The sequence below is a fragment of the Quercus lobata genome, chromosome 7 (assembly GCF_001633185.2).
Source record: "Quercus lobata isolate SW786 chromosome 7, ValleyOak3.0 Primary Assembly, whole genome shotgun sequence".
NCBI classification, from domain to species: Eukaryota; Viridiplantae; Streptophyta; class Magnoliopsida; order Fagales; family Fagaceae; genus Quercus; species Quercus lobata.
The window spans coordinates 6,195,042-6,214,344 of record NC_044910.1 but is presented as its reverse complement, the minus strand read 5'-3'; the positions used below and the strand labels follow the sequence as shown (position 1 = coordinate 6,214,344).

The window sequence follows — 19,303 nt, the reverse complement described above, 5'->3', positions numbered from 1 at the left end:
AAAATGATGGATTATTTTTTTGAAATGGGCAAAAGCCAAAATTTTCCTTAATGGTCCATGTGTGAGGTGTTAGATTAATTTGGCAATATACTTTTGCTCAAAAAAAAAAAAAAATGACAATGTTGTGAATTTTTGTTTGTTCATAACTTTATTGATGATTATAAAATAATGTATCACCAATAACTTAAGGTTTCAAATATTGGATATACGTGTTTGGGTCTTGATTATAATGTAATTTACTGCTTATTTTTTCTTATTATTTGTAGGTTCACGTGAGCTTTTTATTTATTTTATTTAACTTTTAGTAAAAGCAAGTTTGACAATTATATTCATTAATACGCAAATATTTGATTTTAACATTTTTCCGATTTTTATTTATTAAGATTTACACAGGAGCACTAGAGTGGAGGTTTCGTGGAAAATTCTTACATGAAAGCTCCCTGCCAAGTCCTCTCTTACGCGTCACCAAGTCCTCTCCCTCTCTCTAGCTCTCTCTCTCTCTCTCTCTCTCTCTCTCTCTGTGAAATTATTGAATGAGAAAGTCTAATAAATGTTCCTACAAAATAGAGCCTTACTTATGCACGCAGTTGACTGACTAAAAGATAACCACAGACACATAACCCATCTCCACCATTTTTATTTATCAACAAAACATACCTAGCCGAGTTCAGAGATTTAATTATATATTGAGTTTTAGAAAATATACCGACGGTGAGACTTCAACGATGTTCATGGATGGCGTTACTGGCTTCGTCACAGCGAGTAGCAGGGTGATGTACGTTTGGCTGGAGTGAGTTTATTTGCTTAACTTTGTGAACCTCCAGTTCAACTGGGCGTTCTCATAAATTAACCCAAAAAAAAGGTAAAGTTGCTTGACCGATCTGATGAATTGAGGGATTTCTTCCCTAGTTTATTTCCCTTTCATTTTTTCTTCAGTAGTATTTGATTTCTTTTTATTTATTTATTTGGTATGCAGATCTATATATATAGTGATTCAATATTTAGTAGTAGTGTATTTGCAATGGCTTTAACGGGAATGGAAATTGCCTCATCATCTTTTCCAAGTTCTTCTATTGAGCAATGGAAGTATGATGTTTTTCTCAGCTTTAGAGGCGAGGATACCCGAAACAATTTTATGGATCATCTATTTATTGCTTTGAAAGAGAAAGGCATTAGCACTTTTAAAGATGATGAAAAACTTGAGAAAGGAAAATCTCTCTCACTAAAGTTGTTGAAAGCAATAGAAGAATCAAGATTGGCTATTGTCATTCTCTCAAAAGACTATGCATCTTCTACTTGGTGCTTAAATGAACTTGCAAATATCATTTCTTGCAAGAAAGATATTGAAATGGCAGTTTTACCTGTTTTTCATTATGTTGATCCATCTGATGTACGAAAACAAATGGGAACTTTTGCACAGGCATTTGTTAAACATGAAGAAAAGGAGGAAAAAACAAAGGTGGATAAATGGAGAGATGCTTTGAGACAAGTGGGCAACCTTTCTGGATGGCATTTAAAGGATACTAGGTAATTTATCCTGACATATTTGTTTCATTTAAATATTCAAATGACCCACTTTTTATATATAACTTTATTTGGAACCTTAAGCAAATCTATATACAGGTTTCATTGTACTTATTTCAATTTTTTCCTAAGTGGATCAATGTACATGTTTTTGTTTCGGTCAACAAAATTGAACTTTAAATATGAATCGTATTTTTTTGTCTAACTTATTGGTGGTTCAAACTCAACGCATTTCCTACTTTTTTAATTGCAGACCTGAGTCACTAGATATCCAAGAAATTGTAGAATGGATATCGCTCAACTTGAAATATGATGCATTCTCATATATTACCAAAGACCTAGTAGGAATATACACTCGACTAGTGGAATTGGAGTCATGCTTAGCTCTAGGTTCAAAAGATGTCCGCTTTATAGGGATTTGGGCAATGGGAGGGATGGGTAAGACAACTCTTGCTAGAGTTGTTTATCATATGGTTTCTAAAGAATTTGAAGCTCGTGGTTTTATTGAGGATGTTAGGGAAAAGTTTGAAAAATATGGTCTTGTTCCACTACAACAGAAAATTATTGATGAAGTTTTGAAGGAAAAGAATTTGAAAATAGAAGAGGAGTATGATGGAGTTCTTAAGATCAAGAATAGATTATGTCATAAAAGGATTCTTCTTATTCTTGATGACGTAGATAAGATGAAACAGTTAAAAATGTTAGCTGGGGAGCATGATTGGTTTGGTTCTGGCAATAGAATTATCATAACAACAAGAGATGCGCATTTGTTGGAGGCACATCAGGTAGATGAAATATATGAAGTTCAAGGATTGAATGATGAAAATGCTCTCCAACTTTTTTCCTCGAAAGCTTTTAAAAAAAAAGCATGTCTTTGATGATTATAGAGAGCTGTCTAACCAATTTTTGAATTATGCTGCTGGCCTTCCTTTAGCTCTTGAAGTTTTGGGTTTCTTTTTGTTTGGAAAAAGTACTGTTGAATGGACAATTGCATTAGAGAGACTACAAGAATTTCCAGACGAAGCAATTCTTGAAGTACTTAAAATAAGTTTTAATGGACTCCAAAAACCACAGAAGGAAATATTCTTGCATATTGCATGCTTTTTTAATAATCAGAAGAAAGATTATGTATTAGAAATACTAGATATTTTTGGCCTTTACCCTATTATTGGATTGAAGGAACTCGCTAATAAGTCTCTATTGAAAATTATGGATAATGATATAGTGTGGATGCATGACTTACTTGAAGAAATGGGTAGGAACATAGTTCGTCAAGAGTGCCTTGATGATCCTGAGAAGCGTAGTAGATTGTGGGATTACGAGGACATTGACAAAGTGTTAAAAAGAAATAAGGTAAGGTTATTTAGAGAATTTGAGCTCATTCCCTACCTTCATGTTTAACAATTTGGAACTTGAATTGTAATGCTAATAATTAATTTTGCAATTCACCAATTCTTTCTTAATTATTAGGGGACAGAAGCACTTAAAGCCATGGATATTGTGAGTACTTATAATGAACAACAAGTTGTATGTTGGAACCCTGAGGCCTTTTCAAAGATGGCCAATCTTAAATATCTTAGAATTTATGGCATTCTCCATGTCCCCATACACCTTCCTAATGATTTAAGAATTCTAGATTGGATTTTGTATCCATCAAAATATTTGCAGTCAAGTTTCCAGCTAGCTGAGCTTGTTAAACTTTGTTTGCAACAAAGCAAAATGGAACAACTTTGGACAGGAATAAAGGTAAGTATCCTCCTAAAACTTTGCTTTTTTAAATTACAATAAATGGACACTAGGAAGCTAATTATTCTAACAATTGTTTTTCTTCTGACAGAATTTTGACAAGTTGAAGTTCATTGACTTGATTGACTCCTCGGACCTAATTATAACTCCAAACTTCACTGGAGTCCCTAATCTTGAGAAATTAGTTATTGTAAGGTGCACAAATTTACGTGAGATTGACCCATCTATTGGAATTCTTAAAAAACCTATTCATCTTAATTTACAAGATTGTGAAAGACTAATTCGTCTTCCAAGAAAGTTTGGAATGGAGCCCCTTGTGACTCTTGAAATTTCTAATTGCTCAAAAGTCAAGACAATTCCAAAATTTGTGGCAAACCCGAAATTCTTACAGGAGCTTTCTTTGGATCGCATTGCTATTGTGGAACTAATTAAAAACTTGCCAGAGAACCTATGGATAATCAAAGGCCTAGAGATACTTGATTTGAGCAAAGTAGATATAGAAGAGCTGCCTTCATCAATTGAATGTTTGACTGGCCTTACTTCATTGACTCTAAGATATTGCGAGAATCTTGTGAGCCTTCCTAACACCATTTGTAGTTTGAAGTTGCTTAAGTCTCTTGATCTTTTTGGATGCTTAAAATTTTGTAACTTGCCAAAGAACATAGGAAATGTAAAAGGTTTGGAGCTGCTTAATTTGTGTTGGACAGCCATAGACGAGGTCCCTTCTTCCATTGCCCTCCTTAAAAATCTCAAACGTCTATATATCTGTAGATTGATTTCATCTGAATATTATTCCCTACCAACAAGTCTTGAGCTGATGGGCTTAGTATTTCCTTCATTAATTTCAGCGAATCATGTGAAGCCCATAATACCACATCAAACGAGCCCAGAAAGTGGTTTCTGGCAATCTCCTCTATTATTTTTGCCTTCCTTATCAGGTCTTCAATCTTTAACATATTTGCATCTTAGTGATTGCGATCTTCTGTCAATCCCCAATGACATTGGCTGCTTGTCCTCTTTAGAACACTTAAATTTAAGTGGAAATTATTTTATTTCCCTTCCTGAAAGCATGTCTCAACTCTCTAATCTTCAAAGACTCCATTTGGAGGGTTGCAAGTTGCTTCAGTCATTGGAAAATGTTCCATCAACTATTGATTCAGTAATTGCAAACAATTGCCCCTTTCTGTTTAGATTGCCAGAACTGCAATTTTATATTTTTAGGTCAAATCACTCCCATTTGAATTTCCAGTGTGTTGACTGCATCAAATTGTTTAGATATATTGGAGGTAACATGCTTCAGGTATCTCTCCCTCTCTAAGTTCTAAACAATATTTTCCTCAAAAAAAAAAAAATTCTAAACATTAATTATGCTTTATATATTTCAGGAGCAAAGTGGTATACTACCAGACATCTTTGACATTATTATTCCTGGCCATGACTTTCCAAAATGTTTTAAACATGAATCTAGAAGTCATGAATTGAAGGTACAAGTGCCTTATGGGTGTGATAAGCTAATGGGAATTGAGTTGTGCGTATGTTTTTCAGTCGCAGAGGCTTCTAAAGATTTTCTACTTAGATGTTGGATTAAAGTCAATGGATTTGAAAGCGCATCACCAATACGCGCTTCTTTTAAGGCAAACTATGGTGGAGTTGAGTCACCTCACCATTGGCGGCTCTATTTGTCTCCTCGCTATTTCCACTCCCAATGGGGAGAAAATTTTTGTCAAATTGATGGGAATGGATCCAATAAAATTGAGATTAGAATAAATACTTCAAATAACATGGAGGTGGAGAAAGTTGGGATTCATTATGATATTAATAATGATTCAGCCTCCAAAGGTACCCAAACTAATTGAAGCCATGATGAGGATGATGGGGCTGGGCCTTGTGGAGAAGGCTATACAAATGACGAACCACCTCCAAAGACATGGAGGATGTAAAAATGAATCAAGTATAAGAGAATTTTTTGACTTCTTTGCCTGTAAGTCATCATCGTTCTTCTTTCTATTATAATTTACAAGTCTTGCTGTTCTCTTTATTTTGGGGAGGGAATCCAATGAAATGAAAGCGTGGGTTTTGAATTATTTTAGCATGATTACAAATTAATTTGTTCAAGGTATATAATAGAGATTTTTTCTTTTTATATTTCCCTTACTGGCATTTTAAAAAATAAAATAAAATCATTGTATTGTGCTAGTTGTACCTTAGCATTACCTTTGGCTTTCATTCTCTCTCTCTCTCTCTCTCTTTTTTTTTTAAAAATCAGGTTGAAATCAAATTTTCCTGTTGTCTTGTTTGTGCACTTTAATATAATGGAAGGAGGAGATCAAACGTCCAAGAATCTTGAAGCCCATTGCGGTGGTAATTAAGAGGGATAGAAACCAAAGGCACGCTGAAGAATTAGCAAACCTGGGCTCTTGCTGAAGTTGTCAAGGACTCAAAATGGTCAGCTATTATTATTTGATTAAATCATGTTCTTTTTTTTTTTTTTTCTTTTTTTTTTTTGTGACCTACAAATGCAATGCTCTTTTAAACTTCTATATACAAATGCATATTGAAATTTCTCTTCCTTAGTATTAATATAATTGTTGTTTTGCTTTTTCTTCCATGGTTTGGTGTTTACTATTCTCAGATTATGGCGTAACCGTTTCTCCTGTACTTAGGGAATGCCCATTTGATGGTTCCTTTTGTAGATTTTGTGGAAACGACAATGTTAAAGTTGGGTTTACCTGAGCTTGAGATCCGTTTTACCATGGCCTGGCTGCTGTGGCATAATCTTGACGAAATTGGATTAAGAGAAACTGCAAGTTCTGTCGAGACTTTGTGCAGCACCATGGTGAAATTTTATTGGTGAATCGAGCTGTTACATTTAGTCTTGATATTGGAATACAAGACCTCATGGTGGACTGTTCCAATTTCAGGTTGATAGTTCCATTGAAGTTGAATGAAAGCTGTTCGTTTGAGGCCAAGAAAGATATAAAAGTTCTCACACTGCAGGTTGTTTTAAACAAATTTCTTCAGGTTTCGTGCAATATTAAAGAAGTGTAATCTGACAGCCCATGGTTTAGTGGGGTATGCAAAGGAGAATGAAGAGACCTCATGTCTGGAGGATTGTCCTCTCTTTTTTCTTCTTTCTGTACAGAAAATTTAAGTTAATTAAAATCTGTCTCTTTAGTTTCTTTTCATTTTACTTATCAAAAAAAAAAAAAAAGGTTTATTTATTTATATATTTTTAAAAGACAGTTCGATATACTAATCTTTTCTATATATTTTTTCCCCATGCAAACAGACCTGCTCGTTTTCAAAAGTTGATCTTGGACCATGATTCGCATACCTACATGTAATTGAAGTTGCATTAAATGAGCTGATATCCCACTTTGCCAGGTGTAACCTAATGAATGCTACTCTGAGAGTTTATCCAAGGGAAGGGGGTAAAAGTAGAGAAGCGGGCAACACCACAACCAATATCCAAAACCTGAACTACCCCTGAAGAACAGATATCCCTCATCTCAGTTGTCACATTTCTCAACTTGAATTAACAACATTATTCACTTGTATATATGACCAAAACCAACATATTGACCCTGACACAAAATATAGAAGTCATAAATTCACACACCTACAAATACATATAGATATACCTACATGCATGTATGTGTATATGGATATATCATATATGTGTGTGTACATTGTGTAGTATGAACATAGGAAATGATAAGAAGTTGATGAGTTTGCATGAAAACAAGCTTTATACCTATTCATTCACTATAAGACAAATCTTTATTAGCAACAGGCTGGGCGGAATCTTCATAGTATGAATCAAAATTATTAGGAGAAAAATGGACAAATTATTAGACTAAGATACCGGATATAATAGAGCAAATTATGTTAGCTTCATTCTTCAAGCAGTAAACTCCCAAAGCATGGATGATAGTTGCTGATATATAATAACATTAAATATTCCTTCAAACAAATAACATTAAGTAAAATTCCCATTTGTAATTTTTGAAGCATGAAAGCTCTAGCATTGAACATGAGTACATGACAGTATATATTAAAAGATGATTATCAAAATAGATAAAATGGAACTTGCAGTTGAAATCGAATTTTAGTAAAAAACACGGATATCTTGTTTCGGTCACTTAAAAAAAACAATAGAAAAAAATACCATACATGCTAATAAGTAGTAGGAAAATTAAATAATTATCAACAGAAAGTGACTTAAAATGTTAGTTTCAGATTGTAATTCACATCTGTACCCCTTTCATTGGACCACTTATTTCCACTTTTTTGATATGTCAACTATTCTTCCTTTCATTTTCCCTTTTCCCTCCCACTCTTCTTGGGGAAGACATTACTTGGGACTACTGGTTTTCCAGCACCAATTTGGCTTACATATTTTTACTCTTTATTTGGCTGTGCATTTTATTTTTTGGTTTTAGGAAGGGGGGGGGGGGGGGGGTGTGGGCTGCTGCAGAAACAAATCCATGGATCATCCCTTTAGCCTCAATGCAACTCCACCCTGGTTTCTTCTTCAGATCCTTCTCATTTATTACCCTCCTTACTTCTTCAACTCCATTCCATTGTCCAAAACTTGCCTGTAGAGTATTCAACAGAGTATGATACCCAATATTATCAGGTTCCAATCCAAAAGCCTTTGTACTGTGTATTCCCGAAGTTTTATGTCTTCATGAACTCCACAAGCTGCAAGAAGGGAACCCCAAATCCTACTATAAGGAAAATCACAATTTTCAATATTAAGGCTAAGGCCTCTTTAAGTTTTCCATATCGAGCCAAATATCCACAATGCAAGTGTAATGATCCAAATCAGGTTGAATACCAAATATGCATTTCATGGAAGGCTATATTCATTTATTTGTGAAACGCTGACATAGTATCATGGCATTGGAGGGATAAACCAAAAATTTTCCACTAAGACTTTATCAAATTCAGATTCTTAAAATTATTCATTTGTTCTAATGTTGAAATTAAAAATAAATTTTTTAATTTTAAATCTTAATTTTTAAAAGACAATTGCATGATTTTTCTTACTTCACTTAAATAATTAAAATTTTTAATAAATATATAAACAAACTCTTAACTTGGGTCGAAAAGCAAACGTAAAAGGAACTTTATAGCTGGCAAAAAATAGCAACATAAACAGGACTTCTCTAGTCAATGGGAAGCTACAGCCTGTCTTCCTCATTTTAGTGCTTTGAATTTTTTAGTATTTTTACTATAAAGAAAAAGTTATACACACCTGGTGAAAAGCAATATGAAAAGAACTTTATTTTTGGGCGAAAATATTATTTTCATTTTTATATTTTTACCTCATTCCTACTTTGGTCCATACTTTTTAATTTTACGTATTTAGTCCCTAAAATCAAAACGTGATCATTTTTGCCCCTACTGTCATTTCATTAACACAAATAGTCTACGTGGCAAATGGAATGCACTACTGGCACACTAGATTCTGACGTCAGCATTAAAAATTATAATAAAATATTTTATTTAGCATTTTAAAAATGCCATGTCATCTTTTAAAAAAAATTAATTTATGAATTTTAACTAAATAAAAAAAAAGGAAAAACAAAATAAAAACCCAAAATCATATAAATTGAGATCTAGGTTTATCTCGATGAAATGGGCCCTCAAAACACAAAAACATCTTTTCTACCATTCGTTCAAAAAAAAAAAAAAAAAAAAACCCAAAAACATCTTGGTGGACTTTAGAATCATTTGATCTTAATCAATTATTTGTTAAGTTGATTGAAGAACACAAAAGTAAGAGAAGAAGGAAAAAAAAAAAAAAGATACCTAAATTCTAAAACACATATTGAAACACAAATAAGAGACAACTTGCAATATCAAACTCAAACACACACGATTGGCCAAAACCTAGAAATACCATAGATTGGTACAAAAAAAGATTTTTAAAAAATCTAATGTGAGATGAGAGAAAAAACCTGGATTGATCAGGAAAATAAAAACTAGATCGGCATTTTGAACAAACCCACTTTTGAACAACAAACGTTGCAACCAAAACAACATTGTTCTTCTTACTCTCCATCCCTCTAGCTAAACTCTAAGCACCAAAAATTTTCAAAACCCAAAGAATACAAACCCAGAAAATTAACACAATTAAAACAAACCAATAAAATTAACACTAAACATTGGCCACAACAATAAGAATGGCGAAACAAAAACCACCACTCTCAGTACATGAAAACCCACATCACCAAACCCACACTTCTTCAATCTAAGCATGGCAGATGCTGTACACTTGAGTGGCGAAGGAAAGAGGGATTGTACCTGTTTTTCCATGCTTGTTCGGACCACCAAAACCACTTTGAAACCTAGAACCCAACCACCACAGTTCTTAAATCACTCCCCATTTGGTTGATCTTGAACCCACATGCTGCCACCAGCCATGCTGTGATAGCAACCAGTCTCAACATCTCCTTCTAACCCGAATCAAACCGATCTCAGCCTCTCTCGTTAAAATTCATAAATTAATTTTTTATTTTTAAAAAATGACGTGGCATTTTTTAAATGTTAAATAAGATATTTTATTATTATTTTAATGTTGATGTCAACATGAAAGCGATGCACTCCATTTGTCATATAGACTTTTTTTGTTAGTGAGATGATGGTAAGGTCAAAAATGAAATCACTTTTTGATTTTAGAAGCTAAATGTGATAAAATTAAAATGCAGGGACCAAAATAAGAATGAAGTAAAAAAATAGTAACGAAAATATAAAAAGAAGTTTTAATGTAAGAGAGAGAAGTTAAAGGTTTAAAATTATTCATTTGTTCTAATGTTGAAATTGAAAATAAAATTTTTAATTTTAAATCTCAATTCTTAAAAGACAATTGCATGATTTTTCTTACTTCGCTTAAATAATTAATTTTTTAATAAATATATAAACAAACTCTTAACTTTGGTCAAAAAGCAAATGTAAAAAGAACTTTATGGGGCTGTTTGATACCTTCTTTTAAACAATAATTTTTGGTGTTTAAACAACAATAACATTTTTGACACATATTTCTATAACACTCATTTTGATACAACCTATCCTCCTAATCAATGGGAAGTCATAGCTTGTCTTCCTTGTTGTAGTGCTTTGAATTTTTTAGTTTTGTTAATATAAAGAAAAAGCTACACAACTGGTGAAAAAAGCAATATGAAAAGAAACTTTTTTTGGAAGAAAATATGAAAATAAGTTTATAGCAACCGTTAAAATTTTAAAATAATAAAAAGAGAACTTTCAGCTAAACACGCACTACAACTTTCAGGAGGGAATTTGCGGAGTAGACTGGTAAGGGGCTTCTATGTAGTAAGTTAGGCAACGTTTCAAAGATTTAAGAAAACTAACATCTCGAGTTTCTAAAATTCGAGATCTAATTAAAAATCGAGTTTTACAAACTTGCTTTTCACTTGCTTTGAATTGCTGAGTTGGTTGCTGAGTTGGCTTAAAATGGTGGATCTCAAGTCTTAAAGACTCGATTTTCACATAGCAAAAATCGAGTCTTTAAGACTTGATATCTAAGAAGAGTTTTTAATTAAAATTTGAATAGAACTCGAGTCTTATAGACTTGAGTTTTGCTGAAAAATTTTTATAAACACACAGTCTACAAAATTTTATAAACACAGACACAGCCTCTCACCCAAAAACTCTCAACCTCACTAACTCTCACCCATACACTCAGCCTCACTAACTCTCACTCACCCATAACTCTCACACCACATTGCCTCTCACTCTCACTCACCACACTGCCTCTCTCACTGCTCTTCCCTCTCAATAATTTCATATCTCAGGTAAGGGTTTTTTATTTGATTGTTATTGTAGTTGGGTATTAGTTGTCTATGGGTGTGGGTTAAAGAGTTTGAGTATCAGAATAAGTGTAAATTACAAAAATTTATAGTTTAGGATGAACATTGCAATTGACCTCATTGTTTAGGGTAGAAAGTTGCAATTAACCTTAGAAATAAGGTGGTGTATCCTAGCCTCTTTTGGTGATGTATGGTTGTAGATAGAAATAAAGTCTATTGTAATCTTTAAGGTAATCAAGGTTTTGGTATCTTCCTTTTGTTCAATAATAAGCTCTCTACTTCTTTTGATAAAAGGTTAGAAAATAAGCTATCTACTTCTAGTACAAGTTAATATAGATGTGTATGTGTGAAAAAAATATTATGGAATCATTACCAAAGTGCTCTGAATAGAATAGCAGAGGTTCTCTTATTCTTTTTAAAAGGGGCTTTTGTTGAGAACAGTCACAATCTTGAAGCAGATTTAATTTCTAATGAGTGTGTACTGTGTGTTCATTAAGCTAAAAGGTCCAATCTGATGTGGTTATTAAAGCTAGTCTTGAAATCTTATAAAACGATTGACTGAGATTTCAGTTGATACTGATGTCTTAAGCATGAAATATGTTGGAAATACTAAAAGGGTCTTGATTCTTTTTTGTGTGTGTGTGTGTGGGGGGGGGGGGGGGTTGTATGTGTTACAAAAAATTTTGGCTATGTATGTGTTACAAAATTATACGATATCTTTTGCAATTATTTAGTCCCCCATTATCTTTTGCAATTTTGTATGTGTTACAAAAAATTGTGTTTGCAATTATCTTTTGCTTTACATGTCTTTGCCTCTCATACCATCCTACTGTAATTAGCTTCTTGTTAAATATAGTCATACTACAGCCAAAATTTTAGAAAAAAATGTTCAGTTTGTATCATGAAAATCAAATTAAAAAAATTTCTTGGCCGCTTCTTTTTATTAGAAAGTTAAAGACTTGCTTCAAGTTTCTTTTAGACCAGGGAACTTCAAACTGTTTTTTAACTAACATGGTAACTTGACTTTAACAGGTTCACAATGCCTGAAATTGATATAATCCTATATCACGGTGGTTCGTTGAAGAATGCCAATGCGAACAAGGGATTGCCATTTGAAGGGTCGGGTATAAAGAGCTATTATACCCAAATTGATCGTAGGTTGAAGACCCTTGACGAATTGAAGATGATGGTTATGGAAGAGTTGTGTGAGAATCTTGCTGTGTACAACATACAAATTACTTATTGTATGTCAAATGAAATCCTAAAGCACCAGATTAATTACAAGTACATGGCGATAGAAACAGACAAACATGTGAAGATCATCTTTGACAAGTTGGAAAGAATACTTGAAGTAATTAACATTGAGTTGTACATACAGTTGGAGCCGTGTACAGAAGTTGGTATCGAGGAAATCCAACAAACGCAAACAAGTTTACAAGTTATAGTTCCGGATGATCAATATGAGTATTTTACACATGTAGAGCATGGTGATGTTCGTGCTGATGATGATGATGGTGATGATGTTCATGCCGATGATGATGATGTTCATGCCGATGATGATGATGATGATAATGATGAGGATGAAGATGATGATGACGACTATGTTGATGAGAGTATTGCCATTGACAGTGAAGATTTTGTCGATAGAGATGAGATTAAAGACAGGATTGAACGAGGGGACTTTAGGGACTTTGAGAGGGACATTGATGATGATGAGACATTGGACGGAAGTGAACCTGATGCAGACAATGTTCTTAGTGTCCAAAACATTACGGATACAATTCCTGCCTATGCACCTCCTGCCTTGTCATTTTCTACAAATACTTGGAAAAATATTTTGATCCTTCACATATTGAGACACCATTTGTGTCTACTTGGAAAGAGGGGATGAATTTGTACAAAGGCTTGACTTTTGCCAATAAAGTGGAGGTGCAACGTGTATTAACAAAGTGTGCCCTCAAGGAAAACAAACATTTTATGATCAGTAGGTCGACCACGACAAAACTTTGTGCGAAATGCATGGATGAGTCATGCAAGTGGTATGTTTGCGCAGTCATGAAGCTCAATCTCCACAAACTATGGATGGTTACCGTGTACAAGGGTCCTCACACGTGTATACGGATTGAGGTGCTAAATGATGGTAGAATGATGAGTTGTAATTTTATTGCAGACGACATCCTTAAGAAGTTATGTGAGGATCTGCTTGCTCACTCCCAAATGCAGGAGATCGTAGTAATATAATTCTCGGAGTATCGAGGTCGAACCACAAGGAGTGGGGTAAATTCAAAGACAATATAATTAAATAAAAATTTGGGTGAAAAGAAAAATACTTTTGCTTGGTCATTATTAACAAGAATAATAATAAAAACTTATTTAAATTAATAATGTAAATACTAGGGCATTAAGGTGTTTCCCTATATCGATATGAAATTCTTTGTGATCTAAGAAAATATTTATTTCATAATTGATTGTTCTTATACAATTAAAAACTTATGATTCAGTTGAACTGAGACAATTCAAGAATGCATGATAACCTCGATTAATAATGCGGTTAGAAAAGTTTTCAGAAAAACTCATTCACTTCAAAACCTTATTTCTATTTGAAATTATTAGAAATTCATCTAAACAATAAGAAAAACATGATTGAACTTATTGAAACCATGGAAGAACTAATACATCAAAAGAAATCTAATTGAACAATCAAATCTATTGTTGATAAAATCCTAAAAAGAATCACATTGAATATTCATACCGTATAGAAAAAACATATCCCCTAGCTCTAGTAAAGAGTTTAGGCTGCCATTAGAGAGAAAAATACAAGGTTTTCTCTGCCAAAATTCATTCTACACAGTCTCCCTTCAAAACCCTAATGTCTCAGTGTCCCAAGAAAATAAAACATTTACTATTTTAATTTCCGTCTAGGTTTACAATAGTAATTTGTAAGTTAATTTTGGTCTTCAATAATTGAGAATTTTGGAAAACTCAAAACTGGAAAGTTGTAGATATTTAAGTCATGGTTCCAACCCATCCACTCTTGTGTCAATTGAATTTTTGAGGAGAGAGATACATCCAAAATACTGATCAGTGCTCAAGTTAGATTTTTCCTTTTCAGATTCTGCCTCTTTGATTTCTTTCCTTATTTGAAGCTTTCAATCGTGGTAGACGATCCAAGCACTCCAGCTGCACCTCCTTAGACATTTAAGAATGGTCCTTTAGCTCCACTTTAATTCTAGTTTGGCCTCCATTTTCTCACAAATTCCTGTAAACTCATCTTTCTCACATGATTTCCTGAAAGTAGAAAATTACACACAATGAATAGTATCTTATTCAAGAAATTATGTAAAGATAAATAATAGGGACTAATGCAAATCATGACTTAGTTATACAAATTAAGCATAATAATAAGGAGATAACGCTCACAAAAATATATAACAAGAATACATTTTAAGGTGTTATCACACCCCCCCAACTTAAATCTTGCTAGTCCCTAGCAATCCACAAAGCACCCATGTCTACTAAATGTGAAAAATTAAAACTAAAATACAAGCCACTTTCGTAGGCTACACGATTGCACTTCCTGTGTGCAGCAAGTTTTTGAACCCCTAGGTCACCCTAGTGGACGAGTTTACTCTCATGAGGGTTTGCAGTGACTCTACACACAAAAGTCAAAGGTTTCTTGAAAATTCCTGTAGCAAATGTTAATTTGCTTTATCATTATATCATACAAATGAACTTTCAAATTTGAGTTGGGATACTATTCATTATATTAAAGAGCTTTCACTAGCTTTACTTTTGGAGTGTGTGTGTGCATTGCCCATCCAATCAAACCGGCTTTTCCGAACATGCATAGACAAAGAATAATCTAGATCAGAGCCTCTACTCCAAAACCTCTCTTAAGTTATCAACACTCTGAAAGAAAACACATAGAAGTGATGGTTTCTCTCTTCAAATCACATGTGAACAAAAAGGAAAGAAGAAGTTTTAAGAATATCACATGTGTATTCAAAAACAGCTGCTAAAACAATGGAAAAAGATCTCTTGGAAAGGATGTTGAATTCCTGGAAACATGAGGTTAATACCATTCTCATCCCTAGTTTTTATCCTAAACACATACCAGCCACGCACCTTTAGGATCAAGTAGGACTTTAAGCTCAATGGTAGTATAATCTTATGGCTTGGTAAAGGCAAATTGCTCTCTTTGAAATATGAGGTATATGAATCAAATGAAGAAAATTCAAGCCAAACCCAACTCATAGCAGTAATAACCAACTTGAATCAAAACAATCTTTACTCAACCATATAACCCTTTTGAAATACATGAAAGATGTGTAAGACACCAATGATTTATATGTATGTCTTCTCTTTCTTTTTCTTTCTTTTCTTTTTTTTTTTTTTTTTTTTTTTTTTTTTTGAGGAAAAGTGAGGCAATGGTGGTATCTAAACACATCAATTGGTCAAAACTTGAACTCCCATGAGAATGCCCATAAATAAAAATGTTTTGTAGTATTGTAGAAGTATTTCTCATGGCTCAAATGATGGTGACAATGGTTAATGTAAAGATATACTAAATATTTGTTTAGCCAGTGACAAAAGATTGATGGCCTTAAGCTCTCATCTCTTAAAATTCCACATAAACTAGCACGCCTAAGGACAAAAATAAGTAAGATCAGGGTTTATCTCCTCATAATGTTTCCAGTAGTCAACCAAAAATAATATATATATATATATATATATATGTATAGAGAGAGAGAGAGAGAGATAGAGAGAGAGAGAGAGAGAGAGAGATCTTTTACAAAAACTGAAGCATATAAGAGAAATTTAAGAGTTCAAACAAAGATATACTCTCACAAAGAAAAGTAAGGCTCAAAAACTCTCTATATAGGTTGAGTTTTAGCTTATATCTAGCTTGTTCATGATCCATGCATATCCAACATCCAACCGTCCGCTAACCTGGCTATTGTGCTCAAAAGTTTCCAATTGTGCTCTTCATGAAAGAGTCTTAATATAGCAAATAGTATAACCAACTCAGTATTATTCATTCCATCACATGATATAAAAATAAACCTTATAACTCTACTACATTCAAATTCAAGGTTTTTTTTTTTTTTTTTCCTCGGAATTGAAAAGTTGCAACCAAAAAGAAAGAAAAAAAATCATGCAAGGTGTAGCAAAATGTGTAGACATCTCCCCCCAACTAAAATATTGCATTGTCCTTAATGTATCAAAACCAAAATAAATTCAAGTATAAAGGGAAGAAGTTACCTTAAGCATTTAAATTGTTTTTTTCTTTTGAAATTTCTTTCACAGCTGCAAGTGTTAGCACATAAAAGAAAAATAACAAAAAAAAAAAAAAACAAAAACAAAAAAACAAAAACAAAAGGCAAAAAGAAAATTAAAACAAATATGGTACAACTTCATAAGGCTCTTTCAGAGTTCACGTAGCATCCCAATAGGAAGGGATCTTCAGTGACATAGTCTTCTCCTCTAGTATACTCCTTCTAAGAATGGTTTTAACCTTTGTCCATTTATTTTCAAAATCCTACCATCTCTAGGGTCCTCAACTACTACAGCTCCATGGTTAAACACTTCCCTTACAATGAAAGGGCCATCCCATCTAGGTTTTAACTTACCTGGGCCTAAATATGCATATTTAAGACCACCAGGCAGCGGCTTCAGCTTCAGCTGTGGTGCCTCTTCACTTGAATGCATGAGCTTTTTTTTCATTTTCTAGTAGCTCCTCAAAGCAAGGCTTCCATCCTTTATTAATTGCCATCATTTGTTGTTCTTCCAAAACCTGTGAGGAATCTAACAAAGAAAAATTTTCAAATACATGAATATCACATTCTAAATCATAAGAACCAACAGAATTATTAAGAAGAGTTTCAAGAGGATCAGAAAAACAATTCTTATTAAACTCTTCTTGAACCACCGCCCCAATGAGGTTCACATAAGCACAGTCATCATCCTCATGTGGTTGTTTAGCCACATGAAATATGTTTAACTCCAAAGTCATGGAACAAAAAGTGAGTTGCATTCTTCCATTCCTGCAATTAATTAAAGCATTAGCTGTGGCAAGAAAAGGTCTACCCAAAATAATAAGGGTATGAACACTAGGATGTAAAACAGGTTGGTAATCTAGAATAATAAAATTAACAAGATAACAAAATTGTTCAATTTTCACCAACACATCCTCAACAATCCCTCTCGGTTCCCTTATAGAGTGATCAGCCAACTGTAAAGTTACTGAAGTAGGTCTTAACTCACCAAGTCCAAGTTTTTGATATACACTAAATGGGATCAAATTAACACTTGCCCCAAGATCTAGCAATGCATGCTCCATGATGTAATCTCCAATAGTACAAGAGATCGTAGGACAACCTAGATCCTTATACTTTGGTGGGGTCTTATGTTGAATAACTGCACTTACCTGTTCTGTTAGGAATGCAGTCTTTTTCACATGATGATTTCTCTTGATGGTGCATAAGTCCTTAATTACCTTGGCATATGCAGGCACTTGCTTGATAACATGCAATAATGGCAAATTTATCTTGACTTGATGCAAATGCTCTAATATCTCAGATGTGGTGTCCAATTTCTTAGGTAATTTTAAGGCTTGTGGAAATGGTGGAGGGATTGGGCGTTTTACAATTTCACCAAATCCATGTGACCCAATTTCATCCTTCTCTTTTTCAACTGGGGTCTCCTTAGATTTCTTAGTTATTAAAGGAGAACTTTTATCAATCTCTTTACCACTCCTTAAAATGGTTACAGCTTTTACTTCCTCATGTTTATCCTTAGAGCCAATTTTTAGATTTGATTGATGGGATTGGGTTGAGTTTGGGAAGGAAGCTTCCCTCTCTCTATCCCACTCAATGAATTTGTAAGCCTAGTTATATGACTCTTGGTCTCTCTTACCTCTTCATCTAGCCTAGTGAGCTTGGATTCAAACTTTTGATTTTGCTCACTTTGCCTTTGAATGAAGGTACTAAGTGCATCCTCCAAGGAAGGTCTAGATGATGATGATGATGATGCATGTGGTGAATTAAAATTCCTTGAAGTAGGAGGATTCAACACACTGTCACTTTTATAACTCAAATACGAATGGTTTCGCATATTTGGGTTATAATTGTTAGAATATGAAGAATTATTTGGCCAATATGAATTAAATGCATGTACTTGTTCTTCTAGCACATTTAAGAATGATGATAGTGATGCACATTCATTTGTAGCATGGTTTATCTCATGACAGATTTTACACACCTCCATTGGGTCCTCTCTAAAGGTAGCACTAACACTCCTACTTCCTTTCATTTTGAGTGCCTCAATTTCTTTAGTAAACATGCTGATTTTTGCACTTATGTTATCATCTTCCCTCAACTTGAAAACACTTCCACTAGAAGTGGTAGCGTTAGTTCTAGTCCTATCAGTGGAGTCCATAGGGCTAGGTCCAGTCCATGTGTTAGAGTTTTCAGCTATCTTATCAAGATAATCCATTGCATCTTCAGGTTCTTTTTGTAAAAAGTCCCCTCCGCATGAGAGTTGAACAAACTGTTGGTCCCCAGGTGTAAGCCGTTCATAAAAATAGCTAACCAACCTCTAATCTTCATACCCATGAGTTAGGCAGAAATTGAAAAGATCTTTGTACCTTTCCCAAGCTTGGTATAAGGTCTCATTTTTCTCATTGGACAAAACTAGCTATCCTTCTTTTTACTTGCTAGACTTTGTGGGGAGGAAAGTGTTTCTTAAAAAACTCTTTGGCCATCTCCCCACAAATACCTATAAACCTAGGTTTCAATGTGTAAAGCCAACTTCTTGCCTTATCCTTAAGTGAAAAAGGAAAGAAATGTAACTAGCAGTCTGAATAACATTTTGTGCATAGAACTACTAATTACCTCTTCAAAAGCTCTAACATGGACATAAGGATTTTCATTTTCTTGTCCCCTAAAGTCAGGAAGTATTGCTAATAAACCTGGTTTCAGTTCTACATGTGGTGCATTAGGTGGAAACATGATACATGAAGGAACAAAATTTTGTGTGGGATGCAACAATTCATACATAGTTGTTCTATTCTCCTCATAATTATTACGTATTTCATCACCTATGATTGATGAAGAAGGTGAAGGCAAAGGTGTGTCAAAAAGATTACCAAAGTAAGTTTCAAAATTTTCTAATCTACCTCTCTTGTTTGTAACCCAAAT

At 33.8% G+C, this 19,303-nt stretch overlaps 1 protein-coding gene and 1 pseudogene across 2 annotated transcripts; one reads left to right on the top strand and one right to left on the bottom strand.

Moving 5' to 3' along the window:
* The first annotated feature begins 504 nt into the window (after window positions 1-504).
* Window positions 505-5,629, top strand: LOC115952908 (annotated as a pseudogene). Its single transcript, XR_004083590.1, has 7 exons — window positions 505-862; window positions 977-1,527; window positions 1,778-2,877; window positions 2,995-3,270; window positions 3,362-4,570; window positions 4,656-5,251; window positions 5,537-5,629. The product of XR_004083590.1 is annotated as a TMV resistance protein N-like (transcript).
* An 11,171-nt stretch (window positions 5,630-16,800) lies between these two features.
* On the bottom strand, window positions 16,801-19,162 carry LOC115951456. Its single transcript, XM_031068662.1, has 3 exons — window positions 18,998-19,162; window positions 18,021-18,701; window positions 16,801-17,898 (listed from the first exon to the last, which is right to left on the bottom strand). The coding sequence occupies exons 1-3, from the start codon at window positions 19,160-19,162 to the stop codon at window positions 16,801-16,803; spliced, it is 1,944 nt and encodes a 647-aa protein (XP_030924522.1).
* Between the last annotated feature and the right edge of the window lie 141 nt (window positions 19,163-19,303).